This window comes from Setaria viridis, chromosome 3 (assembly GCF_005286985.2).
Source record: "Setaria viridis chromosome 3, Setaria_viridis_v4.0, whole genome shotgun sequence".
Classification (NCBI taxonomy): Eukaryota; Viridiplantae; Streptophyta; class Magnoliopsida; order Poales; family Poaceae; genus Setaria; species Setaria viridis.
The window spans coordinates 10748229-10775618 of record NC_048265.2 but is presented as its reverse complement, the minus strand read 5'-3'; the positions used below and the strand labels follow the sequence as shown (position 1 = coordinate 10775618).

The 27390-nt window shown below is 43.6% G+C and overlaps 3 protein-coding genes across 3 annotated transcripts; all 3 read left to right on the top strand.

Annotated features, from left to right (window-relative positions):
* Positions 1-210: 210 nt before the first annotated feature.
* LOC117849793 (uncharacterized) lies at positions 211-4508 on the top strand. The gene is made up of 15 exons (XM_034731481.2): positions 211-431; positions 556-633; positions 755-804; positions 887-940; positions 1060-1112; positions 1372-1444; positions 1542-1603; positions 1726-1794; positions 2458-2566; positions 2939-3009; positions 3149-3249; positions 3482-3577; positions 3708-3775; positions 3995-4040; positions 4125-4508. The coding sequence occupies exons 1-15, from the start codon at positions 237-239 to the stop codon at positions 4203-4205; spliced, it is 1206 nt and encodes a 401-aa protein (XP_034587372.1). The 5' UTR covers positions 211-236; the 3' UTR covers positions 4206-4508.
* A 76-nt stretch (positions 4509-4584) lies between these two features.
* On the top strand, positions 4585-7126 carry LOC117849794 (protein DCL homolog, chloroplastic). The gene is made up of 3 exons (XM_034731482.2): positions 4585-4884; positions 5004-5118; positions 6592-7126. The coding sequence occupies exons 1-3, from the start codon at positions 4595-4597 to the stop codon at positions 6754-6756; spliced, it is 570 nt and encodes a 189-aa protein (XP_034587373.1). The 5' UTR covers positions 4585-4594; the 3' UTR covers positions 6757-7126.
* A 7004-nt stretch (positions 7127-14130) lies between these two features.
* On the top strand, positions 14131-26471 carry LOC117850335 (pre-mRNA-splicing factor ATP-dependent RNA helicase DEAH1). Its single transcript, XM_034732162.2, has 28 exons — positions 14131-14536; positions 15399-15528; positions 15635-15765; positions 15861-16061; positions 16141-16224; positions 16333-16419; positions 17326-17359; positions 17444-17498; positions 18631-18690; positions 18793-18864; positions 19254-19317; positions 19834-19913; positions 20010-20077; positions 20203-20260; positions 20761-20818; positions 20902-20964; positions 21139-21207; positions 21731-21820; positions 22748-22834; positions 22932-23047; positions 23125-23191; positions 23280-24320; positions 24419-24481; positions 25325-25448; positions 25557-25657; positions 25776-25838; positions 25912-25984; positions 26076-26471. The coding sequence occupies exons 2-28, from the start codon at positions 15429-15431 to the stop codon at positions 26120-26122; spliced, it is 3156 nt and encodes a 1051-aa protein (XP_034588053.1). The 5' UTR covers positions 14131-14536; positions 15399-15428; the 3' UTR covers positions 26123-26471.
* The last annotated feature ends 919 nt before the right edge of the window (positions 26472-27390 follow it).

Here is a 27390-nt window from a genome sequence, read left to right as displayed (position 1 = left end):
GATGTCGTATCTATGCTACCTTCCGGTCCAATCATGACCGTCCGATTCCGATCCGTCCGCCGGTGAGATCGTCTAGCCTAAGCCAAGTGGAGCGGCGCCAGAGAGACACAAACGGAAGCGATAGACGCGACGCGCCACCGGGGCGGCGTGCACGTGACGGCGCAGCCTCTCCCCGTCCAACCATCTCCGGCCGGTGCCGCCAAAAACAATTCGCCCCCACACGAATCCAACGGGTCATGGTGGAGGTGGGCAGCGCCGTGCGGGCACAACCCACCTGGGCTCCAGCCGCCGCGCGAGGCAGGAGATCCCGGGGCCAGGCCTCCGCCGCCCTCGCCATCGCCTCCGCCCCCGCGGCCCGCTGGGTCCGGTGCCGCGCGATGGAGCGGCCGCCGACCGTCCGCACGGTCACCATCCCCTTCGCCGACCTCAAGGTGAGACTTCCACTACTTGACAAGTGTGCGGTGCTGTCGTATCGGGGGTGTGTGAGTCTTGCTGCTTCTGACGCCGTGTTGTTTCGCGGCTTGGTTTGGGCGGCGGCGGCGGCGTCGGGCGCAGGAGAGGGACAAGGACCTGGGCGACAAGATCGAGGAAGGCCTCGGGCCCCAGGGGCTCGGCATCATCTCCATTGCCGGTGTGAGTAGGGCCGGCTGCAACTCAATGCGTTTCCTACGGGGAAAAAAATCCAAGTAATTGATGGAGTTCGTTTCGTTCTTGAACTGCAATCACCTGGGTCTCTCTTGCTGTGTGCACGCAGGTGCCTGGTTTCCCCGAGCTGAGGAAAAGCCTGCTGCGCTTGGCACCAAGGCAAGTGGTTATTGATGTCATGTTTTCCCTCTCGTTTCAGTTATTGGTGTACTAAAATATTTGGTCCTTGCTTGTTTGCCAGGATTGCAAACCTTCCTGAAGATGTGAAGAAACAACTTGAAGACTCAGACAGCAGGTGGTGCTTTTAGTCATGAATTTCATATGATTGCCCCCCACATCAAAGCTCCTAATTAGAACCGATCCCTGTGGTAACAGTCACTAGCTTATATGATTATGTGCATGTGCCATTTGCAGGTATAATTTTGGGTGGAGTCATGGGAAGGAGAAACTTGAGTCCGGGAAACTTGGTAAAGACTTGTTCATTCTGTGACTTCTGTCAGATCAAGTATCTATTTTGTGTGGGGAACTGTGCATTTTTGAAAGATTGTTGCAAAGTAAAAGAAAGAAAATGAAGTTTTGGGACTTGTGAATTTCATTCCTATGCTGGATGTTCTGTGTACACCCCTTGAGTCTATCTGTTCAGCTCTGCTCTGCTCCCTTCGTTTTTTTAGTCATGAGTCCTGACATGAACTTTTGTTCTAAGACGAATTTCATTACTCCATGCAGACACATTCAAAGGTTCCTTTTATGCGAACCCCATTTTGGATGTCCCTACTATGGATGATGCGGTTGTAAGTAGGTAAAATGTTTCTAACATGAAATGACCATTTTTATTTACTGTCAGCTTCCAGTACGGTGATCTAACATTTTAAACCTATGATGATTTTTAACTGCAGGTATCCATCATATTGCCGACCAAATATATGGCCAACTGACAGTCTTCCTGAACTTGAAATAGGTATGACCGAATGCATTCAATGAGCCCTCAATGTGACTGTCAGTTTCTTAATTTGAACCTTTTTCATTTTCTATTTAGAATCTAGCTTGTGTTTACTCATTTCTCCGTTCCTTTTTTTGTAGCATTTAAAGCTCTTGGAAAGCTGATGATGGAAGTTGGTTTGATGTTGGCTCATCACTGCGATCGCTATGGTATGTGTTATGGAACCATAAGGTCCATTGCTATCATTCAGCATAATTTCCCTTGAAAGCATCAACTTCACCAGAAAGGAACATTAACTTGTGAGGCTCATCTTATAGTTATACATTAGTTGACTTGTTGGGTTTAACTGTAGTTTTTAAACTAATTTTATTATTTCAGAGTGGAAGCAATGGAGCTAGTAGGTATCTAATGAATTCTGCTGATAACCTCCACACTGTACTGTATATTCAATAAATCACAGTGCTGGTACAAGATAATACTTCCAGTTAAAATGCCCTCCTAGAATACATGCAATCAAACTATTTTACATTTGATCCACAATATCTTTAGGATATTTAGATTGATAAATAAAATTGATTTCACAGATTTTTTTTCAAATACTATCGCAATATCTTTATATTAGATTTTGCAAATATATTACAGCAGAAGTTTCTGTCGACAATATTACAGTAGAAATTTGTTGGCAAATAAAACTGGCATTTATTTGTGATTGAAGAGAGCACTAACTATGAATCGCCAATATTGTGTTCATAAGTCTCTTTAGGCAAAAGAACAATCTCTATGCTTGATGCTTTATTCAGAATATTCTCTCCTTTTCAATCGTGATGTTCTGTTTGTCAAATTAAATGGATCAACCTGTGTCTTCCTTTCAGTAATGCAGCAAGGAGTGGGATCATATGATGGTGACAGTCTTGAGCAGACAATTGCCCGTTCAAGGTGTCACAAGGGCCGTCTGTTGTACTATTTTCCGAGACAATTAAGGTACACTTTATAATCATGAATGCAATCCTGGAAAAAAAAAGACACATGCAGAATTAAATTTCTGAAGGTAGTAAAACATCCTACAGGTGCACGTAGTTAAGTGTACACACATAGGTTCAACATATTTCTACTAAACAGCCAAGACAGCGCTATTATGGAAGATAGCTTTAAAAAATAACAAATACTACCATCATGCATATGAAAATTCATTTTACATGTGATGCTTGTGTGAATGAAATGTGGAGCCTTTTTCCTTCCCCTGTTGCAAAATCAAGATTTTTTTTATTTTGACGAATCATATGTTATAGATATATTTCAGATCAAGATTCAGTTTAAATTTTGAGAATTGGTGTATTTTGTCTCTTATGATAGCAAACAGACAGAAGAAGTTGAGTCTGTTTCATCATGGTGTGGATGGCACACCGATCATGGATCTCTAACAGGTGACTTGTTTTCTACCCTGATAGTTGAAGTATTTAGTTAGTTTTGTGGGATTATGTGCCAAAAAAATGTATGCGAGTTATCATCAAAGAAGTGACATTTTATCATAGTTAATACTCGATAATCTGACTGTAAATGCAGGGCTCACATGTGGATTGTTTACAAAAGATTCTGTGGAGGTACCGTGTCCTGATAGTGCAGCTGGGCTATACATCCAGACTCGTGATAATCAAGTCGTTAAGGTAGCTTCCTGCAAACTGTATACTTCTCATCAGTTTAGACCATAAATCAGTTCAAGTTGTGGGATGCCATCACGATGTTAGCAAACGGATCATGCTGCGCTGGAACCATCGACTCCCGTGAAACGATCATTGTACATTGTCAGTTAAATAATTGCATGTAAAGTATATTTACATTATTTTCAGAGGATGCTATCTGCTTTTTGCTTATTTTGCATGTGGTTGAATACCTTAGGTTGTGTTTGACGAGGATCAGCTGGCTTACCAAATTGGGGAAACTGCTGAAATACTATCAAGAGGTTATCTATGTGCAACCCCACACTGTGTGCAGGTATTATTGAAACCAAAATTCGTCTCAGTAACTAAGCATGCATTTTTCACATACTACAATTTGCCTGTACTTAAAAGGTAACGAGTGTTCCTACAGTTGTAATTTATTTGTCTGTTGCTATTGTTTCTAGGCACCCAGCAGTGAAAATGCTTCCAATGTTGACCGCTCTACTTTTGCACTGTTCATGCAACCAGATTGGTACGAACAAAATTTCTTCTTATTGTAGTCTTATACCAACATATTAGCCCATTTTCTCTTTTGCTTTTCTCCCTTGTAGCAAGTAATTTGCTGTCCTTATTGTATTGAATTTGTTATTTCCAACTTGGAACCAGTGTGCCTGGCTGGTATCTCTTGGTCTGCAAATCTTTGCTGCCTATGGGCTTTCAATTTCATTATTTTTCTCGAAACGTTTGGCAGGAATGAGAAGCTGGAGTTTCCAAGCGAAATCCCCTATCACCAAGAGGTTTGTGTAAGCTCGCAGAAATTTGCATTTAGAACTTGTGATTCCCTTTTCCCAAATGATAAAGTTTTGTTTTGGCTTGACCAGTTGATCCCACCAAATGAAACACTTACATTCGGGGAGTACTCAAAAAGGCTAGTGAACAAGTATTACCAGGCAGCAATGTGAAGCATTACCACAAGAAAAGCTCCTGTATACACATTCGTACCATCAAATGGGTTCTAGCTTTGGTGCAAACTCTTCTAAAAAAAAACTTTGGTGCAAACTCTGTACAGGTATAGCCAATTAGCGAATACCAGAGCTGCAGACGCAAACTCGAATGACTCGCAGCTCACAATAGTGTACTAGCAGTTATTAAACTCCCTCGTGTTGTTCTTATTTTTTTATTGGGACTCCCTCGCGTGTTCTGATGTAATTAATGGTGAAATTGCTAGATGAATAAACGAAAGTGTACAACCCGTTACTCTCCAACCATCCATCCAGCGCGCTGCTGACGCACCACACTCGCTGACTCGCATCCAAGTCACCCACCCCTCCCTCTCGGCCTCCCGGGCGGCATGGCCACCGCTCTCCCCCTCCCCCGCGCCGCGGCCCCGCTCATCCTCCTCCGGACCTCCCGCTTCGCGCCGTGGGCCGCGCCGGCGCCCCGCCGTCGGCTCCTCCCCGGGCCTCCCACGGCCGGCGAGCCCCCACCCCCGGCGCTCCCGCCGGCGTCCAAGCTCGCCGGCCCCCCGGTGGTTGTGGTGGCTCCGGAGCCCCCGCTGCCGTTCAGGGCCGCCGAGGCGGAGATTCTCCGCGACATCGAACCCGTCGTGCAGCTCATCAAGGATATCCTCCACTCCGACAGGTGGGGCCCCTTTCTCCGCGGTCGCGATGAACTTGGGTGGAAAAAATTGAAATGCCGTGGTCGGAACATTTCTTCTCGCCTTCTAACGTACTACTACTCCTCTTCGTGCGTCCGGGCAGATACGGAGACGGCGAATGCCTCTGCCCGAACGACGAAAATGTCGTCGTGCAGAAGCTCCTCGCGTTCCATCCACGCGCGCAGGATAAGATTGGCTGTGGGCTTGACGCTATAATGGTGAGTGAGCCGCAACTACCAGCTGCGCAATTTTATTCACGAGCTATTATTGGTTTTCTGCTCAAAACATGGAATACTTGCCAAGTAGTATTAGTACTTTACCAAATACGGAGTACGTACTGTATAAATAACGATGAGGTGTTGTTTAAGCTGTTGCAATTCTGCGACTACTTGTACAGTAGTACTAGTTAGTGTTTTTTTTTGGGTCTGTTTTATTTCAGTTGGATCCTTGCGGTTTTGGTTCTTGACCCTGTTTGATTTGTCCTGCCACTGATCGAACTGTGAGTAACACAGTGGACCAGCCATCTCATTGTTGAAAACCTGTCATTTGGGGTATTAACCTGCTACTCCCCAGTGCAAGGTGGACAACTGCACTGTATATTCTGTAATCTGTAGACCTGGGTTAGTTTTGGTTGAGTTTGTTAAAGATATTAGTTCATCATAGGTTGGTTGAAATGCTATCTTGATTTACCCTTAGTCGATTTGAGTCAGGTTTGTTAGGGGAGGCATAAGCAGTGCGGGTTGAATGACCTATCTGTCCGGTCTCTTTGTCATCCCTGCCTATCTGCCTTGTTGTGTGCTATAGCTGAACACGGCTCCTAAGCCACCCCGATCAGGTTTAGGGCCAGATCCATTGACGCACCGAGATTCCAGCCCTGGATCCATCTTATGCTGCTTAGGCTATTTCCTGACATTCTATATCGTGTTCGTACTATATACTGAGAACAAACAAGGCAATGCCATATGCATCTCATGCTGCTAAGGTTATTAGTATTCTAATATGAACAAATTTATATTGGCAACAGTAATTACCAATGTGTTCTATCTTATTATAAGAAATTTGTATTCTGGTTCAGAAAGGGTTCTTACTGTTATCCAGCAAACTCGATCACTAAGACTAGGAACGCTACAGAACCATATAAAACGTAAACCTGGTTGGCTATGCATGTTTGCCTGTTAGAGCAATAACTTAAACATTTTTATAGACTCACCTCTACCCCAGGAAGTGCTTACATCAACTCTATATGTAAGGCAACATAAATGTCGATAGCTAAAATGTTTTTTTTAATCATGGCTCGTAATATTAATTTGATTGATGCTGTATTTAAATTGATCTTTCTTTCAAGATCAATCAGTACGATGTATTAATGAAACGATCTACACCGTTGCGTGATCATTGGCATTGTGGTAATATCATGATTAGCCAATTCCTTCCATGAAGTGGAAGCGCTTTCTCAGCCGAGTGCTCTGCTTTGTGCTTATAGTTTACTATATTATGAAGCTTTTGTACTGGATATGAAGAAGCTCAAGTAATAATACTATCTTATGCACAATTACCTTAGAATACAATCGGTTTATGGTGCTTTGCACATACTTGATATATATAATGTATCCTTGGCAGACAATTCCAAATTTATATTTGTAATTTAGAAGTGTAGATGTTGATTTTTTGAACTTGGATTGTCTTTGAAGGTTGATAGGCACCCTGAGTTCAGGAAGTCAAGATGCCTTTTCGTTGTTCGCACCGATGGTGTTTGGATTGATTTCTCATACCAGAAGTGCCTCCGTGCATACATCCGAGAAAAGTATCCGTCTCATGGTGAGAGATTTATACGAGAACATTTCAAGCGAACATGAAGGAAACTGAAATCAGTGATGTACTGATATTTATGAGTTTTGAAATAGTTTCTGTAAATTATTAGGCTGCAAGGCCTCTTGGTTTGTTTCACGTCCTAGTATGCATGTATGACCAACATCAATAGAGCATGGTTGGTTACATTAACATAGAAAGTTATGCATTTATAAAGGAACCCATCCAAGCTTAAATTGTTCAGAGGAGCTGATGTGACTAGGTGACTGTCAGATGTGTATAACCTCCTAATTCTTTGGAAACGGCAGAGCCCACAAAATGCTTCAGAAGCAGCCAATAGCCCAATATGATGAGGCGCTTTGTTCATAGGAAATTACTATTGAGCTTAATAGCCTTATGATAGCACATGTTAGTTTATTTACTGTCTTTAAGTGTCTGTTCATTCTTACTTACAGTTTGGTATGTTCACATTCACACAACTACCAACAACACGGTGATTTATTTGCATTTGCATTTATGTTACCATTCCTGGAATCAAATAGCATCTTTATTTATCATCAATCTCTATCATTTAAACTAGGAAAGCTTTAGAGCTATATTATTTGTTACATTTTTGGAGATGCTTGAGGTCATGCAAAATGGTCCAAAAAAACTCAACCAAAAAGGGAAGAGTCATCCCGAAAGCATTGCTTGAAAGGTCGAGAAAAGAGAAACTCACAGGTTGAACAAATAAGCTGTTGCGTGAAGGCCTACAACGATTTGCAGCTTCCTGGGAATCTTGTGATCACATGGCCTGGGCATGCATCACTTCAGAGTCTATGAAGCGTCATCCATGGAGGATTCAGTTGGGACACAGAGCTGATGGAGCTCGCATCCCTTCTGCTACGAAGGTCGCCCTCATTGTGTCGATTGATCGTACTCTGTCCACTGTAAACCTGAGACTTGTATTGTAATATGAGTAAAGTACTCCGCCGGTCCTTAAACTTGCAAGCTTGTGAGCTTGTGTTGTCCCGATCCTCAAGCTTGCAAAACGCATAAAAAGTGGTCTGGCACCTCGGTCTCCTCGTCCACCAGCAGCGCGCCATGTCCGCGCCCGACCTCGCTGCGCACCCTTGGCGGCGGCGGCGGCGCCCGTCGACGACGTAGCCGCGGAGGAGGTACACGAGGGAGGCGACGTTGCACAGCAGCGTCGCCCACACGGCGAGCCCGGCCGCGCCGGCCGGCGCCCGCGGCCTCTCACCGCCACCGGCCACCATCGTCGCAACGGGAACGGGATGCTCGGAAGCGAACACGGCGCTACCGGCAGGGAAGCAGCGGAGCAGCCTTATCTTGCGGCCGTGCTGCTGACAACGAGGGCGGCTGGCGAGCACGTAAGCGGGTTCATCATCCGCCGTCGCCGAGTTCCACCCGCCGCCACCTACCTCACCGTGGACGACCACCTTCCGGCCATCATCTTCGACAACCAACCGCACAAACCGAGCCGTGGTGAGCCCGTGGTCCTCATGCTCGCGCCTTTTCTTAGTTTTAGGTGAGTTGCCGCGCTCAACTCCGGAGCTCGCCGCCGGTTTGCGCCGCCGCCGTCGTGGATGGCACTAGGGTTAGGGTTTCGGCTAGTTGAAGGGGGATCGGATGCGCCGTGACATGGGGAACACGCCGGGGTAGTTAGGGGAATGGGAGGCGCACCCCTTGCGCCGCCGGCGCTACGCCAGCGCCACTGTCGTGCGTGCTCGCGGGAGGTCTGGAGAAGGAAGGAGTCGGGGGTGGATTTGTGAAGCGAGACGTTAAGGCCCGTCGGGCCAGCGTGCCGGCATGACCCGCCTAAGAAGGCACCGTGCTGAACCTGGGCCGCCTCTTCGGCACGCGGGCCGGCACGGTTATTATCCGGGCTGCACCATGCTGGGCCTAAACAGGCCGAGCCAAATCGTGCTCGAGCCAGGCTGGGTTGGGCTGCCCGTTTGTCCATCTATACTCGGCAAGTGAGCCTTTGTTTCAGCGTACTAATAATACTATACTCGGCAAGTGAGCCTTTGTTTCAGCATACTAATAATACTAATACTACTGTTGTATAAACAAAAGTATGCAAGTATGCATCAATGTTTTGAGTAGAAATTCAAACCCATAGCCTGCCCTTGTCACGTGCAGGACAATCGGTACGGCAATCACTGATATTGCGGGGAAAAAAAGAAGAATAAAGACGCCCGCATCCCTTCTCCTCGGGGGCAGGCCGGCGGAAGCCCGAAACATTTTGTTGATGCATGTATCATTTTCTTCTTTGTTGATGCATGCATTTGCACACGTCGAACTTTATTTCTACTCCAAAAAAGAAATCCCTTTTGTTATCTTACTAGCATAAAATGTCCGTGCGTTGCTAAAGGTTCTTATCTCTTTCCCAAGTTAACATCCGCTAGCTTCTAGTTTGCTTGCTTCACTTCCTAATCTAGTTTAGTATGCTTCATAATATTTATATACATCTCTGATAATAATAAGCGGACAACTCTTTTGAATTCTACATGATCTATTTGAACGGTAGAATCTTAATTTTTATACATATGTTACGTGTCATACATCTGGTTCAAACATGTATTAAAACTTATAGTAAGATTCAGTACTAATGCAACTCTTGTCTTAGTTTTTATAAATATGCAAGTTATTATGAACATAAGAGAGGTTGTTTACAAAACTTTCAACCTCTAAAAGGAAAAAATTGCAAGGCTAAAATAAATGCTCAGTCCTTAATTATAATATGCTCAACAATACATGTCTGGGTGTATACATCCTGACATCATGGCCTAGTTGCTCCAAGAAATATGAGCAATCAACCAATATCATTGTATTATTCTACTCCTCATAATATAGTCAATAATGATAAATATTCTACCTATAAATTAATTTTCAGATTCAGATAGTAAAGTCAAAAATTTCAAAATATAAGGACAAATCATATTGAAGATTAATTGTCCATCAATTGAGCTAAAATCCTTCATAAAAAAAACCATGATTATTGTTCGGCATCTGAGAGAGGGCATTGTACTAAGACGAACACAAATTGTAGAAGAGAAGGCACTGCACCAAGTGACCATGAAGTGTGCCCTCAAGAAGTACCACAGTATCCGAGTGATCCACGATAAACTCCTTAATTATATTACAAAATAAGTGGAGAAAAAAATCCCTCTTATCATAATTTACCTTTCTTATCATTAATTCTTGTGACTTAAAAAGTACCTGTGCAGATCAGCAGCGACGTGCTCTAGTGGATTTTTCCTCGTCATCCTACGCATACGGTTCCCAGTTGTGGATTGCCCTCCTGGTGATACAGCAACAGGCAGTAGAGTTTCTTGCTGAGGCGACACGGCAGCCCTTCTGGCAGGTGGCGGTGAGTGTTGCTAACGAAGATGACATCAGCTACCACTACCTTTGTGTGGCGGATCCACCTCGGATTAGCTTGATTAAACATGTTTAAGTCGCCTAACACGCGACACTCATGCCTTAGCCAAGTTAACATGAAGTGCTGTCGGATTTCATCCGATTTAACCACTTGAACAGGACCGAGTTAGCAAACTCACACGAAGGTGAGCAGTTCCAGAGAATACAACAAATCCACTGAGTTAAACAAATTTGGCCATTTAGTTCAACAACAAAATGAAATCAGAGTTTTACACGGTTCAAAAGGAAACAACAGAAGGTAAAACAGCGGAAACTAAACGTAGGGGTCGGACGTCCTTGGTGAGGCCAGCTAAGACGTCAGTGATCCCTGCCCTCGCCGTCCGAGGAGGGATCCCACTCGATCGTCCAACCTGCAGGGAGTTGGGGCAGCCAAGTGCCAACAGGAGAAGACTCGGGAGCAGCGACTTCACCTAAAAAAGAAAAGTCACAACAAGGCTGAGCTACTAAGCTCAACAAGACTTAACCGACGGGAGTAAGCTACTCCACCACTTCTAGACATGCAAGGCTCTTTGGCTGAGGGGTTTGTTTGCCAAAAGCACTATGTAAATCCTTATCTTCAAAGTTTTAGCTCAGATTCTAAGTTCATTATCCAGTCTAAGTTAGCAATTTATTCTAAGCAGACATAGAACCAACTAGAAGGTATATATAACATCATCAAGACCAAGTCATCATCAGATTTCATTATTACTCAGTGTAGCATAGCGATCAAGCAGTCTCAAACTGTGAGAGGCAGACGAATCGATTCGAGTTCTTTACCATGCATGGTGAACCTAACCTCACGACATCGACGCACCACCGAGGGTTGCTTCCTGTGTCGGCCTTCCCCATCAATTCTCTAACCCGTGTCGGGCCCATTTCTTTTGGTGCAATGTTCCACAGACCTGGCCTCTGCCGTTCTGTGACCACACTTGCCACCACGTGCGGCCGTAGGGGAACTCCATTCCAAGGACAATGGGGCGACCGCTCACATCTAGGTTCAATCCGGTACTCGGCTTCCTCATCCCATACTGAGTATGAGGTTAGTACTTTCAAACACTTGATCATGAACACCACCATTGTCGGGCCTTAACAAGTTCCATAGACAGACGGGGCAATCAGCCGACCACCAAAGAGTTAACCAAAACCCTGCCCCGTCCATTGTCCTTATAGTTGTAACAGAAGAGGAACAACCAACTCCTACAACTCGCGAGTGACAGGAAATCACTCGGCTTTTACCGCTTCCTATTTAAGCATAGCAACTACTCGGTCCAACAGCTAGTGCTCAGATCAAGGAATTAAGTCATACATCTACGGTTGCAAACAACTCCTATACGTAAATGCACAAACAAGAAGAAGAAGGCATGCGCAAGTTTGGGAAAACTAGGTTCATGCTCCGAGGCTTGCCTTCAAACGAGGAGGAAGGGAAGGGGTCTTCTGCTGGGGCGGCTTCGGCTTCGGGAAGCGGAAGCTCGGCCACAACTCCTTCTTCTGGCGCCGGGTGCAGCTTGTAGACGCCGTCGGCGAGATGGAACTCTACACGAAATGCAATGCAGGAGGTTAGCACTTAGACGATTATTTCACAGCAACACTTGCGAGTTAAAGCGTGGACACTGGTAGCAAAGCTACAAAAAAGGTGGGGGAAGTGTACTTGGGGTCGGATGGGAAGGAACTTATGATCTAACCCTTAGACGAGAGGAATAGCTGTGCTGGGGGTCCTCAGACTTAACGCAGAGAAGTCCCCAATTTTTACACATATACCCTCGGGTTAAGAAAAAAGATACAGTCGAGCCCTCGGGCGAGGCGGAGAAAGGGTCGGCGAAACAGACAGGGTCGGGCGAGACGGAGAAAGGGGTCGGTCGGACAGACAGGGTCGGACGAGGCGGAAAAAAGGGTCGGGCGGACAGACAGGGTCGGACGAGGCGGAAAAAGGGATCGGGCCGACAGACAGGGTCGGACGAGGCGGAAAAGGGGTCGGCAGCTTACCTTCGTCTTACAGGTGAAGCTTGGGGTCGGGAAAGAGCAGACTTGGGCGGAGGAACTAGAGCACTAAGACTTGCAGCGGCGATGTCCGGCGGTGCTTCTTATGGACCACAAGCTAGCTCTTGCGCAGCGCGGAGGAGCAAGCGGCTAGGTGGATTGGAAGGGGCGGGCGTGGAGCGGAGAGGAGAGTTCCGCAGGAACTTAGGCGGTAGCGCTTTGAGCACGAAGCAGAGGAACGACAGCAAGGCAGCGATGGCGAAGGGGACTCCGGTGGGACTCTGGCGTTCTCTTTTATAGCTGCGCGGAAGAGAGAGGGTTGTAGCTGCACGAAGACCGGGAAGAAGCGATGGAGTGCGCTGCCGGGGCGGAGATTGAGCAGCGGAGCAGCGGAGCAGGACTTCGGGGATGACACCGTCGGCCATTGGGCACCCGAGACAGGGCGACGCAGGCACGGTTTTGCCGGTGGTTGAGATTTGGCGGAGGCGGGCGTCGTCGTGCGGCGGATTTGATGGATGTGACCGGGGGAACGGCGCTAGAAGCGAGGACGCACAGGTGAGAAGACAGGTGGGCTGCGGTCGTGCGGGCGAGCGCGAAGCAACAGACTGTCGGGGCGCAGCTCTGACAAGGCGGGAAAGGAGCAGTCGCGGCCGGGGTCGGGGTTGGCGGAGGAGGAATCGTCGCGTAGCGCAGTCCGGGGCGGCGCGACTGTGGAGAGGCAGCGAAAAAGACGGGAGGCATCGGGCTTTGCAGCCGAGGGTCCGGCGAGGTGATGATGGGAGCGAGCCGCGAGACGCTGCAGAAAGGGTAGCAGAGGAGCTTCCGCTGCGATTGGGGAAGGCGGCACGGGAATCCATCCGGTCGCGGCCGGCGACGGGGCGGAGCGTCGGGGGTCGGAGAAGTTGAGCCACGCGGTGGAGAAGCTCTGGAGCGGGCATGCCACTCGAGTGCGTCTGCCTCGGGAGATCTGGGGGAAAGATTTTGTGGGTCCACCGGTCAGTCTCGGCTGGTCCACTGCTCAGATTGAAGAGAAACATTGTGGGAAGACTTAGAAGATCCGGCGGTATGGGTTTGGGTCGGCAGGGGTCGGAGCTGGGAACGGGTAAAGAGGGGTCGGTTCTCAGGGGTCGGGACCAGACTGGAGGTTGAGCACTTAAAAACGGGAAAGCTGTGATAGGGGATTAGGGACTCGGATTAAGATTAACTCGAGAGATTTGGGGTCGGTCGTTACACTCTAGTTGAGGACTATAGCTGGGCATGCGAGTAAATCCACACTGGTGGGTGGTGGCATACATCACTATGGCCATGCGAGATCTGCTGCACATCATGGGGGAGCTCCTCACCACTATGCTATGCCTGTGATGCCTTCCTCGCTAGGATTAGTTTCAGGTTCCAGCAAAGGGTGATGGCGATGGGACGCGCCACTACTGCGGGAAGTCCCAGCGCCATCGTCGGGAAAGCCGCTAGTCCGCCCTTGTTGGAAGCCGCGACACCCCATCCCCCATGTGTGGTGGCGTAGCTACGCCAGGACCACCCCTCGGGCCTGGCACCGGCCATGCCCGCGCCGGCCGCGCTGCTCCGCTAGGCGCTGGACTGTTGCTCCATCGCCACCCTCACGCTCCTCCGCCATTAAAAAAAGCTAAGGGACTTTTTTGCAAATTATCAACAAACTGCGGCAGTTTAACTCTCAGGACTGCGGGTTGATTACGAAAAAGTTAAGGGATTTTTTTTTTCAAAATAACCACAATGGTGGGAAGAAACAACCGCACTTTAATATTAGGTACAGATATAGATACACACTTTAATATTAGGTACAGATATAGATATAGATATAAATCTTGGAGTATATTTTTTTCAAATCGGGCTGAAAGCCTTAAGCCCGCAATCTTTTTTAGGCCGCTGAAGCCCGGAGTCCAATGGGCTGCGTCAACTTCTTTCTTTCCTGGTACCATTGGAGTCCAATGGGCTGCGTCAACCTCAGCCTAACCAGGCACCACCGGCCCACCAAATTCTCAGTTCTCAAACCGTTTCGAACCCACGCCACGGCCCCAACGTCGTCGCCGTCGCCGCCGCCGCCGCGTGTGCCTTGTCCGCCTCCGGCTCCATCAAATCTCCTGGTCCGGCCCCGCGTCTTCAAGCTCTGACTCCACCACTTGCCCCGTGCGGTCGTGCCCACGTTGCCCGTTGCCCCGTCACCGTTCCCCCATATCGACGCGAGGGCTCGGCGAAATCGGAAACCCTAGGTCCGATTCCGCCATCCGGCGGCCGGCAACTGGTTAAGGCCGCATTTGCGGGCTCCAGGCGGCCGGTCCGCCGGAGTTGCACGCCTGTGCCCGGCCAGCGGCTGATCCCTCGCCTCGTCTGGCCTCCGCGGCTCCTTCCCTCGGACCTCCGTTGGCGAGCAATCTGATTGCTTGATTGAGTGAGGTGAGGACCGACCCTCCCCCTCCACCTCTCAGCATTTCTGAGTGTATAGGAAATTAGGAAGATTAGTTTTGTTGATTAGTTCATTTGTGTGTATGCCTTTCCTGTATATCATAGAGATTTGTAAAATCGAGTTACTCGTGTTGATCCGGTTACCAGTGAGAATCAAGCTCAAAATCCAAGTATTCCTTCTGTAGAGCTCTGTGAGAATCAAGCTCAAAATCGTGAAATAGATGGGGGATCAATACTTTAATGATTGCTTGCTCACATTTGTTGAGCGTTGAGTTCTTTTCGCAGCAACCACTTTCCAAGCCATGAAGGACCGCAAAGTTAATGTTAGATTGTAATTTTCTTTAACTATTTTATAATTTATCTTTGTTTCATGGATATCTTAGTTCTTAGACTGTCTTAAACAATTTGTGCCTTTCATTGGTGGTACGGTGATTCTGTGAACTATTTTGTACCTTTGTATTGGATTTTTTCCCCTTAGGAAGTGGGTATACCCCAACTTTGGAACCCTGGCTCCGCCACTGCATGACGGGCACGCCTTTCTCCTTCACCTTTTTGTCATGTGATGATTTATTTTAGCAACAGGGAAATAGGAACTAACTGATTTGTTTTTCAAATCGAAAGGTTTGGTTTGTTTAGCTCTTGGATCCTGCTTTGTGTTGAATTAATTAATTATATTATGGCATTAAGGACTTTGCCACCTTTTTTACAGGAGGTACCATCTTCAATATTTAAACATCAATTTATTAATCATTGTACTCTTATTTGTGTGATTTCAATGAGAATGCTTGTCATGTGTACATGATCTTTTTTACTAAGAGTTTTGTCTCACATGTTCACCCCACCTAAAATTTAGAGCGTGCTCCGTCACTGGAAGGGTTAGGGCATGGCGAGCGATGGGCAGCTTAGGGAGTGGATCTCTGACAAGCTCATGTCCCTCCTGGGCTACTCCAAGAGCGTCATCGTCCAGTACGTCATCAGGCTCGGTATGCACATTGTCGAACTGAATTTCGTTTCCTGCTGCTTTATTCTGTTCCTCTTCAGCTTGTTGTTGTCCTGAATATGAGATCACATGCATGTGTGCGTGCGCAGCAAAAGAGTGCTCTTCCACCAGCGACCTTGTGGGCAAGTTAGTCGAGTTCGGGTTCACCTCGTCCGCGGAGACCCGCACCTTTGCGGCAGACATCTATGCCAAGGTTCCTCGCAGGGCCAGCGGCATCAGTGTATGTTTTGATTTCCCTGCTTGCTTTGTTCGTTCTATCTCATAATGCGGTGGTTGTTTGTTTGCGGATATAATGCTTCGCATTGTTTTCTCCAGAATTACCAGAAGCAGGAGAGGGAAGCAGCAAAGCTTGTCCAGAAACAGAGCACTTACAAGCTGTTGGCCGACGAGGATGACAACGATGCTGACAACCAAACATCAACGAGTAGAAAGAGCTCAACAACTCAATCATCTAAGAGTCGGAAGCAATTCAGGAGGAAAGCAGATCAAGATGGCGGGGATGATGATGATGAGGATGTATGATCTGAGTGGTACCCACCTTTTTTGTCCAGCTTTTTCATACAATGATGACTCTAATTGAAGATGTTATATTTAGGAAAAAGTAGCAAAGGATTCTGGAAGGAAGGTGCGGAGGCGAACAGAAGAGGAGGACGAAGAAGATGGCAACAACAGTTCTGATGTATGTCTTGTTCTAGGAGTACTATTTAGTTGTATATTAGAATGTGGAAATGTGGTTTGTCAGCCAGGATGCACTCTTGAATCTGTTTGAACGTTCAATGCCTTGTAGGAGGAGAAAGAAAGGATAAGAGATCAGGAGGCAAGGGCCCAGCTAGAAAAGAACATGAAAGAAAGAGATGCAGCAAACACACGAAAGGTATCCAATGTAGCTGATACTTCTTGCCCTGCTTCTGTTTCTTTTGAGAACAAACAAATTCTAGTTGTAGATTTGCAGTATATATTCAAATACTACACATGACAACATAAATCCTAAAAATGGCAGGCTCTTGAATGCCAAATATGTGTTTTGATCAAAATTTCGAGTAATTGCGGGAATACCATTTAGTTTATATTCTAGGTTCGGGACACCTTTCTACTTCATTGTGAGCTTTACAAAATAAATTCATTTGACTAAGCTGTGCTTTTCTCTTCATCCTGCCATCCAGCGGTATCTATCACTTGAATTAAGTTCACAGCTTGAGTGATGGTTCTGGGCGCTCTAGAGTAAAATTAGTCTAATGTTACAAGCTGAGAAATGGTGATAACTCTCATAGTCGTTCCAGCCATCATATTTCAAATCTTCATAGTTTGTCTTTATTTTTCAGTTTTTTTAGAAAGCAGCTGTCTTATTAGGAAGTTGTGATGTGTAACACAAGTTATTTCATTTTCCAGTCATAGATTTCTTGTAATGATTCTGTGCATTCTTGCTGTGTTATGGGTGGCCGGAGGGCCAGCCCATCTATCCCTCACGCCAGGAGATAAGGATTAGGAGACAAGCAATGAAGAAGACTTAATCCCAAGTCCCCAATAGTCTAGTCCCCCTCCAATCCCATCCTTAAGTGTTATTGGTGGCTGGAGGGCCAGCCCATCTACCCCTCACGCCACCCTTAAGAAACTAATCTCTAAAACTAAGGAACTAACCTGATTTAATCTATTCTCTCTCCTAATCCTTATCTCCTGGCGTGAGGGGTAGATGGCCCTCCAGCCACCCATAACATGCTGTTTTTGAAATCTTGTTTAAAGTTTTGAACTGATGCTTTGTTACTTGGTTTGTCTTCTTTAGTTGATGGAGCGGCAATTATCTAAGGAAGAACAAGGTATGACTAGTTGAACCTCTATAGTTTACATGTATGCTTAATTATTATCTTTGTGAAACAGTATTAATACGAGGTCATTGACAGAGGAGCTTAATAGAAAATCTCAAGCAATGGACAAGAATGACACATCAGATCTGAGGTTTTCACTTCACAACTTCAATTTGTTTTCAGTTATTGTTATAACTTTCTTTTTTTTTCATCTTACCAATGTCTTGTGCAAGCTTGCTTTATTCTTAGGTTCGGTGCAAGCTTGCTTTACTCTTGGTTCATTTTATTTTCTTGGACATGCAAGAGAGCTGTGTGTCATTTGCTCGATTCTTTACAATAATGAAAAACCTTGTTATCGGAAATAATTGCCACGTAATTATGAAAATCAATATGAGTGCAACAAGTTTGGAAAAGAGAATAAGCAATACAAGAAGAACATGTGAAATTGTATTAACCTGTGACTGAACATAATTTATCTGAAGTGTTGAATTATGAGTGCAATTATCTAAAGTTTCAAAATTTTGACAACGGTTTCAACTTTGAGTGAACCCGTTCTTTCATATGAAAAAAACTCAACCAACCTAGGAGAAACTTGGTGTAATTTCATTTAAGAAGCGATTGGCACCAATTAGAGTTGTAGAGGACTCAACCCTGGGTGTTGGGGTTTGCACTATCTCCCACCGAGCTAGCCCTAACTCATTGGTTCATGGAAGTCAACTACATGCATTCTACTGATATAATGTACTGTGTGGTGGATCATACTATATTTTCCTTGCATCCAGCTTAATGTTTATAAACATAGTGTAATGGAGAAATCACATTTTTGACTGCAGAAGTTTGTGACTAGAATCAGATATTGTATATCTTCTAGGTTTGTAACATTTCATGTATGGTGATGTTACCATAGAAGTTTTTTTTTTATCACTAGAAGGAAATAGTTTTAACAGACTTATAGTTTTGATGAACATGGACTGCTTTCTTTTGGAAATTGATTTGGTGTTCTTGCCTACTCTCACAAATAATTTTGTGCTGCTTTCATTAAATAGTATTCTTGTATTGTTGAGGTACCATTGTACCTCCGTTCTCTAATATTTGATGTTGGTTAGCTCAAAAACATAAAATATTAAAGAATGAAGAGACTAGTTATTTTGTTTAATCTAGACATTTACTTCATCCCCTTATCTACTTAAGTAGAAAGAAGGGTCAAGTTACAAAATCAAAAAGATTTTGATGGTACTTTGTAATGACTCACTTTGTTTCTTTCTGGTTCAATCAATGTGCAGAAAATTCTCAAGGCAAGCGTACTTGCAAAAGCGAAGGGACAAAAAAATTGAAGAAATTCGGTCAGTACTAGAACAATTCTAATATAGGTTCATTACTGTAGATTTTGCTGTCTATATGTTGATTTGCACATATACTAACATTAGTATTGTGATTTTATGCAGCGATGAAATTCTGGACCATGAGTACATTTTTTCGGATGTGAAACTAACTGAGGCAGAAGAAAAGGAGTTCAGGTAATGGCTCAAACTAAGTCCTACGGAAATGATTCTCTGAAGCCAATTAACTTTGTTCCTTTTGATTAGCCGTATGCATACTTATTTATGTTGGGAATCACTCCCTCACTTTACTGCCATCTCCCTGTACAGTAGCTAGGATCTATAGGCTCTGATACCAATTGTTTGGAATCACTCCCTCCCTTTCTAGGTGTCTATCACAGACACTCTAGTTTTCCTCTATGGTGGCCAGCATCACCAAAAAAACTACTTGTGCTTGTGTGTGGGTCCACCATAGAGGAAAACTAGAGTGTCTGTGATAGACACCTAGAAAGGGAGGGAGTGATTCCCAACAATTTATACTGTGCATGCACAAGTAAACCATGACATTAACTGGTTTATTTGTGTAGATACAAGAAAAGGCTATATGATCTTGTCAAGGAGCATGTTGAGAGTGCTGATGATGTTGGTGAGGTATGTTCTTCTTCCTGGATTGATTCACTCATATCATAAAATGTTTGTGATCACATTTGACTATTTTATGCGCATTCAAGCATTCCAAATTCTGTGGCTCTACTGGCTGTGCCATTAAGAACAAATCCATCTTGGTTATTTTCTGTCCGAAGCTACTTTTATTTTGATTGTTTGTCAGTGATGATCGCCTTATTATTAGTGAAAATACTTGAGTTCTTGAGTATTAACCATTTGTTTTATAGTAACCTATCCAGTACAATCTTTTCTTGGCATCAGTAATTGTGTTATCCCCAATGTAATATTCCTACAATAACAATTGGGAGTTAACCTTATGAATTTTTTCCATTGAAAGTTTGCTTCTTATTTGCCTTCATCCATGCCTTGCAGACACTGTTAGAATCTGCGTCGACTTTCTTAGATTTTCATATCTGCTAGATAGTTTTACTGTAGTACTGTTTGAGCATTGCCTCCTAAAAATGTCTTAAGTACTAATGACTTTATACACATAAATTTCAGTACAAAATGCCTGAAGCTTATGACATGGGTGAAAATGTTAATCAAGAAAAGAGATTCTCTGTGGCCATACAGCGGTACAAGTAAGTTTACTTTTACATTGTGATGTCTTATGTACAAGATTGCATGCAACTTCCCAGTTTTTTCATGCATCCTGATGTAATTTCATGGACAAGCAGAGATCCTGAGGCCAAGGATAAAATGAATCCTTTTGCTGAGCAAGAAGCGTGGGAGGAACACCAAATAGGTAATGCCATATATCTAAAAGAAACTTCCCATCTTTCAGCATGGTCTCTTTAACCATTGCCTATGGTCTTTGTTATTTTATGTGGCAAGAGACTGACATGGAGCAAAACTATGTACTTGTTCCAGGAAAGTCCAAACTGCAATTTGGATCCAAAGATAGGAAGCGGTCTTCTGATGACTATCAGTAAGTTACTCTTTTTGATTCTTTGTCTTCATCAGCTAAGTTACTAGCTGTGTGCCTGTGCCCCTAAAGAAAAACCATCTATCTTGTTACCATCTCCATTGCATGTAAAATCTAGCCTCTTAAAGGGCTGTCTCATTTTTTTTGGTTGATGGGGGTCTGTTCTGAGTGGAAGTGTTTTGATAATCACTTTTGGGTCACATTCTGAAGCCATCTGGTGATGATATGCATTTCAGAGAGTTAAGATTAGAGGTTACTGAAGGGGGTCTTATTGCCATAAGGTCACGCGAATTGGGTAGTTATGTTCAGGGACTACTGCTACTTAGATAGAGTGCTGTTTGTTACTTACCTAGAAATCCTTGTGGGTCAAATTTTTCTTAAAACAAAATTTTGTAACCTTGTCCTTTCTACATTTTGTTTTTGAACTGAACTACTATCGCATGACCATGACTGTGCCCTTGTCTAACAATTGCTTTCTTCTCATTACTTCCATAACTTCTTAGGTATGTATTTGAAGATAGCATTGATTTTGTTAAATCATCGGTCATAGAAGGAACCCAGGTAATCAGTTAAATGCTGTTCATTTCTTTGTTTAACGTGGCGTCTTTGAGGTATTGTCTTCTTACTGAAATTTCCTATTCTAGCCTGAATACAATTCAGATCAAGAGGACATTGATGCAAAAGATATTTTGAAAAGGGAGCTCCAGGTGAGTGTGGTCACTGGCCAGACTTTATGAAAGATGAAATGCAAATCCTGTTTTTTTTTCCATGATAAATGTATAGAACAGGTACATAATTGTGCTTTTCATAGTAACTACACACAACCCTGACAGATTTTTATCTTTATTCTCTTTATTAACAATGTTCCTTTTCTGAATTAGGATGAGCGAAAGACTCTTCCAATCTACAAATTTAGAGATGAGCTGCTCAAGGCTGTAGAAGAGTATCAGGTTTGTGTTGCTTTTAACCTTTTGTAATGACATTCTTGATGACCATTATTAAGATCGATTACAGGAGGCATGCGGCATCTTTAGATGGAATCATATAATCTAAAATATCTTCTCTGATTCTATCAGAATATGCATTTTCTTTGTTTGCATTTATTTCAGAAAAATGTAAATTAATTAATCTCACACTGAAATCATTTAAATATAGTCCAATGTAATGTGTTTTGCATTTAAAAATAATACTACCTCTGCCTTAAAATATGACGTTTAGGACAAGATAGTTCAAAAATGAACTAACTAGCTTGTCCTAAACGTCATATATTTAAGGACAGAGGGAGTATATGTCAATGGGTCAGAGATGATACTTTAAAATTAAAGGACATATACAGGTACATATGATTAGGATTGGTACAATCAGGACTGTCTGTAACTTATTGTATCTAGGGTCAATTTGGTCCACTATATACATTTGTATAGCTATAGTACGACTTGAGTTGATGTTCTGACAACCTGGTTCTCTTTGTAGGTTATCGTGATAGTGGGTGAAACTGGGTCTGGTAAAACAACACAAATACCTCAATACCTTCATGAGGCTGGGTATACTGCGAAAGGAAAGGTATGACATCCGTAAGCTCCACTATTCTGTGTTTCATCCGTAAGCTCCAGCGAATTCCCTTAAAGTGTTGTAGCATGTACATACATGATTTTAGGAATAGTTTTAGTCATGGTTCGTAAGGCGTCGCCTAGGCGACGCCAAGGCGTCCAGGCACTCAGGGAGGGCAAGGCGTCGCCGACGCCTTAGCCAAAAGAGGGTTAGGGCAACCTTTCCGGCAGAGCAGGGTCAGGACGCGCACAAGGAACCAGCAGGTGGCGGCTCCATGCCCCTTCTCCATCCTCTTCATCCTCCCTCTGCCTTCTCCATCCTCACCAGCGCTGACTCTGGTGCTGATCTAGGCCCCCGCAGAACAGAGGTGCACAAACTTGAAGGGAGCGGCTGTGGTGCTCCATTTGTGGATTCTGGGGGGCAGGGCTTGGATGATTCGAGGCCAACGGAGGTGCTTGTGGATGCCGAGCTTAGTCGCCTGCACGTGGTTATTGACGAGGAACTGAAGTGGCGGCGTTGAGGGGAAGGGATTCTGAAGGCTAGGGTGCGTGAGGGGCGAGGGTATAAGATGTTTTATGCGATGTTGGCATAACTGGGCCTAAGAAGGCTGGTGGGCTCACACTGTATGTCGTAGTTATGGCCCATGTATACTCTATTTTCTTGTATTCCTCTAAAATCCGTTGAAAGGCGTCCACCTTATGAAAGGCGAAAGGAAGGGGGGGTGGGGTAGGTCACCACACTTCGCTTAACGCCTTTAGAACCGTGGTTTTTGTGGTCTAATCCACAGATATAAAAGAGGATCTGTGTGGCCTTTTTCCTAGTAACTTTCTAAGCTCCAGTTCTATGAATATGCAAGTAGGTTTAGGCCATGATGTTCACCTAAATTTATGGCTTCTAGCAGTCATGTACTCAAGTCTCAAGGCACTTACTTTTGTGCAGGTTGCATGTACTCAACCTCGTCGAGTGGCTGCCATGAGTGTTTCAGCAAGGGTGTCTCAAGAAATGGGTGTTAAACTGGGACATGAGGTTTGATTTTCCCCCATAATTCTAATGCCACATCGTTCAAAACAGTAATGTTTTCAATCATATCATCTGAAATTTGTGATAACTAACTACTGTACAGGTTGGTTACTCTATAAGGTTTGAGGATTGCACTTCAGAGAAAACAATTATTAAGTACATGACTGATGGAATGCTTCTAAGGGAGTTTCTTGGTGAACCAGATTTGGCTAGTTATAGGTAGATGTTTATGAAAGCAACTGTATTTGTTCCCTCAAACTTTAACAAACCTTTCTAATCTCTGTTTATTTATGCAGTGTTGTCATGGTTGATGAGGCTCATGAGCGTACACTCTCCACTGATATCTTATTTGGTTTGGTGAAGGTTAGCTAGCTTGATGTATGACTATTTATCAAATAACTTAGATACAATTGAACGCCTCATGTACATAATATGCTTTTACTGCCTTCAGGATATTTCTCGTTTTCGGCCGGACCTGAAGCTGCTCATTTCAAGTGCCACCCTTGATGCAGAAAAATTTAGTGACTACTTCGATTCAGCTCCTATTTTCAAGATACCTGGGAGGCGATACCCAGTTGAAATTCATTACACAAAAGCTCCTGAAGCTGATTACATTGATGCAGCAATTGTCACTGTTTTACAGATACACGTGACACAGCCCCCGGGAGATATCCTGGTATTCCTTACAGGGCAGGAGGAAATTGAAACAGTAGATGAAATCCTTAAACACAGAACAAGGGGCTTAGGCACCAAAATTTCAGAATTGATTATATGTCCTATTTATGCAAATCTCCCTACTGAGCTTCAAGCTAAGATATTTGAGCCAACCCCTGAGGGTGCTCGAAAGGTGGTTCTGGCCACTAATATAGCAGAGACTTCATTAACCATTGATGGTATAAAGTATGTTATTGATCCAGGCTTTTGTAAGATCAAATCATACAATCCCCGCACAGGAATGGAATCTCTACTTATTAATCCTATCTCTAAAGCGTCAGCAAATCAGAGGGCAGGAAGATCTGGACGGACTGGACCTGGAAAATGCTTCCGCCTATACACAAGTTATAATTACATGCATGACCTTGAAGATAATACTGTTCCGGAGATCCAACGAACCAACCTTGCTAATGTCGTGCTTACTCTGAAGAGTCTTGGTATTCATGACTTGGTTAACTTTGACTTTATGGATCCACCTCCATCAGAAGCCCTATTAAAGGCCCTGGAACAACTTTTTGCTCTCAGTGCACTAAACAGTCGTGGAGAGTTGACAAAAACTGGAAGAAGAATGGCAGAATTTCCGTTGGATCCTATGCTGTCAAAGATGATAGTAGCTTCAGAGAAATATAAGTGTTCTGATGAGGTCATCTCTATCGCCTCCATGTTGTCAATTGGTAATTCTATATTCTATCGTCCGAAAGACAAACAAGTTCATGCAGATAATGCAAGGTTGAACTTCCACACTGGCAATGTTGGGGATCATATAGCACTACTAAATGTATGGTTCACTATCTATTTACTTTATAAGCATATATGATATATTACCTTTATATATGGATTTTAAGCACTCGGTGCTAATTTCTTATTTTCTTCCAGGTTTATAGCTCGTGGAAAGAGACAGACTATTCAACTCAATGGTGTTATGAAAACTATATACAGGTTTTTGCCTGCTTTCTCTTTATTACTCTCAGTTGAATTCTTGGCCTGAAAAAAAAAGGTCTCCATATCTGATCTGCCAGTAAATGTCCTCTTTTTTAATATTTAATTTTCTTATTCCTATATGGTGACTTGTATATAAGAAATGAAAAGCGGTGGTGATGAGCTAGACATTCACATGTAAATAAAGTATAGATGAAATGAAATAGAAAGAAATATCAAAATCCAAATTTGAATGTTTGCCCCTTGGGAAAAACCTGCTGTTAGTGCATTATTCATTTGAAAGTTGGTCCCTTGAAAAAAATAGAGCATGTGGCTCGTGCATTTACTTGCTGTACCCAAAAAATCAGGTGACCTTAGTTTAAATGGTTTTCATTTCCCTGACTAATAGTTTTCTGCTTTTTACATGCTCTGCTTATGAGTGCACATTTATCCAGGTTGTCTTGTAATACAATTTTTGTATAAATACCCCTGTTCCCAGTATGTATACTGGGCCATGAACATGAATTACCATAAAAAATAAATATTTAATGGTCCTGTATGTCATATATTCGGAAATCTTTATATATACCCAAAAGCCAACGTCAATTCAATAAATGGTGCTCAGAATAAGAGTAGAATCAATCAGGAGTTGCATATTATCGTATCGTGAAGATCTTATATTTATTTATTTTTATATAAGTTCATCTTGGTTAGTGGTCACAGCATCCACTGCAGACAGTTATTCTTTTTAGCTATCGGCCTTGTCACAGAATTCATCTTTGTATAATAGTTCAAAATTATCTGTTATCTGTTGATCATCAATTCTGCAAATTTATATGGTAAAACTATCCTTGAATAATTCAGGTGCGCAGCATGAAGAGAGCGAGAGATATTCGGGATCAACTAGAAGGGCTTATGGAAAGAGTTGAGATTGAGATTTGCTCAAATGCCAGTGACTTGGATGCTATTAAAAAGGCTATAACATCAGGTCTGGGCCTTTGTCGTGTTCTTCAGTGCTAGGCAACACTGCAACAGTGATGCAATTGCTTTGTGTGCTGAGAATTTTATCATAATACCTGTTACTTGTTTGATGTAGGTTTTTTCCATCATTCTGCACGGTTGCAGAGGGATGGTACATATAAGACTGTCAAGAATCCTCAGACTGTACATATCCATCCTAGTTCAGGACTAGCGGAGGTAAGTTCTTTTGATTGTTGATTGGCTCACTTTTTATTCTGTTCAGAACATTCTTTAGTACTGCCTTATGTTCTTCAAGTTTTAGTTTTGATCTCCTGTGTTACATGCTTATTTGCAGATACGTCCACGGTGGGTAGTATACCACGAATTAGTTCTCACGACAAAAGAGTTTATGCGCCAGGTATGTTCTGTTAAGAGTCTGATTTCCTGAAGGAGAATTTCTTTGAATCATTGTTTTAACACTGGCACTGCAGGTGACGGAACTGAAGCCTGAATGGCTGGTAGAGATAGCACCACACTATTACCAACTAAAGGATGTGGATGATTGTAAGTGTCGATTGTGATGCCATTAATCGCCCAAGCTAGTTTTTGTAAGTTATAAGCTTTTACTAACCGGCTTTTCGTTTTTCCTCAACAGCTGGAACAAAGAAGCTACCAAAAGGCCAAGGAAGAGCTGCATTGTAGCCAGGACTCGAGGCATTTTGCTGTATGTTGTATAATTGGATTCAGAGCCTAGGAGCATCAGGCTTTAGAGCGAAGATGTATATAGGATAGATGATGTCAGTAATCATGATCCAGATTAGGTTTCAGAGTAACCTGATTGCTGATGTAAATTTTGACATGAAGGCGTGCATGTGCATGGCTATAGTTTATGCATCAGTTTGATTTGTTAGAGTTGTGCTTACTGCATCAGTTGCAAGGATGAAACCTAGATGGAGCATTTCATGTGACGACCCGGCACGACAGATATTTGTTTCGAGGATTAACCACTACATGTTATACGATTTTGTCACACTTGCCGACTTACGCATAATCTGTCTATTCTGTCTAAATTGGAACCAACAGTTAGTTCGTAACCGAGCTATAATTCTTCCCCCGCTCTTTTATCTCGGGTGTAAAGGGCATCCGTGGTCTAGGATGTTCTTTTACTCCATTACCTTGCTATCTAGTTCATATAATTCAGAAGGGAAACAGGGTCTAACTCGAGCTAATATGCATCGCAAATGAACATTGCCTCGAGTTACGTTAATGCATGTATGGTGGGTGTAATTCACTCTAAAAAAATTATGTACTTATAGCATCTTGTACATGAGGACGTCAACATAAAAAATTTAAGCTAAACTTGGCTCATAAGGCTATTTCTGCGGACATGGATTTTTGGTGGCAGCATAAGGTATTTTCTAGACCGACACCGTAGATGAGTGTTGAGATCCGCGCGAGAGAAATTTTTTGTGCAGTTTTGGAGGGAGTAGAAATAGGTCACTAGTCAAAAAAAAAAAAAGAGGGGAGAGAGAGAAATAGGCCACCTCTAGGCTCTAGCAAGCCGTTTGGAACAAGATTCGGAACTCCACGTGCAATAGAACGAGATCATTGTTATCTTGTCTTCACTAATTTTTTAGTTAGCTTCTTTTTTATTAGAGAATAAAAACTTATTACTGAGTTTAAAAAACACCCGAAACTCAAAAATCAGAAATCATACACCTTCAAACAATCAAAACTACACATATTATCCTACTCACCATATCATCTTATATAAAGATCACCTAGAAGCATCTCTCGCCCTCCCTCTCCCGCTCCCCCTCTCTCTCCCTCCCCCTCCCTCCATCACCCCCGCGGACAGCACGCTCATGCTAAATATTTTTGTAACAGTTAAGTATATATTTAGTTTGTTCCAACTATATAAAAAAAGAATAATATGATAATTTTGTCCTCACAGTCAAGTATATATTTAT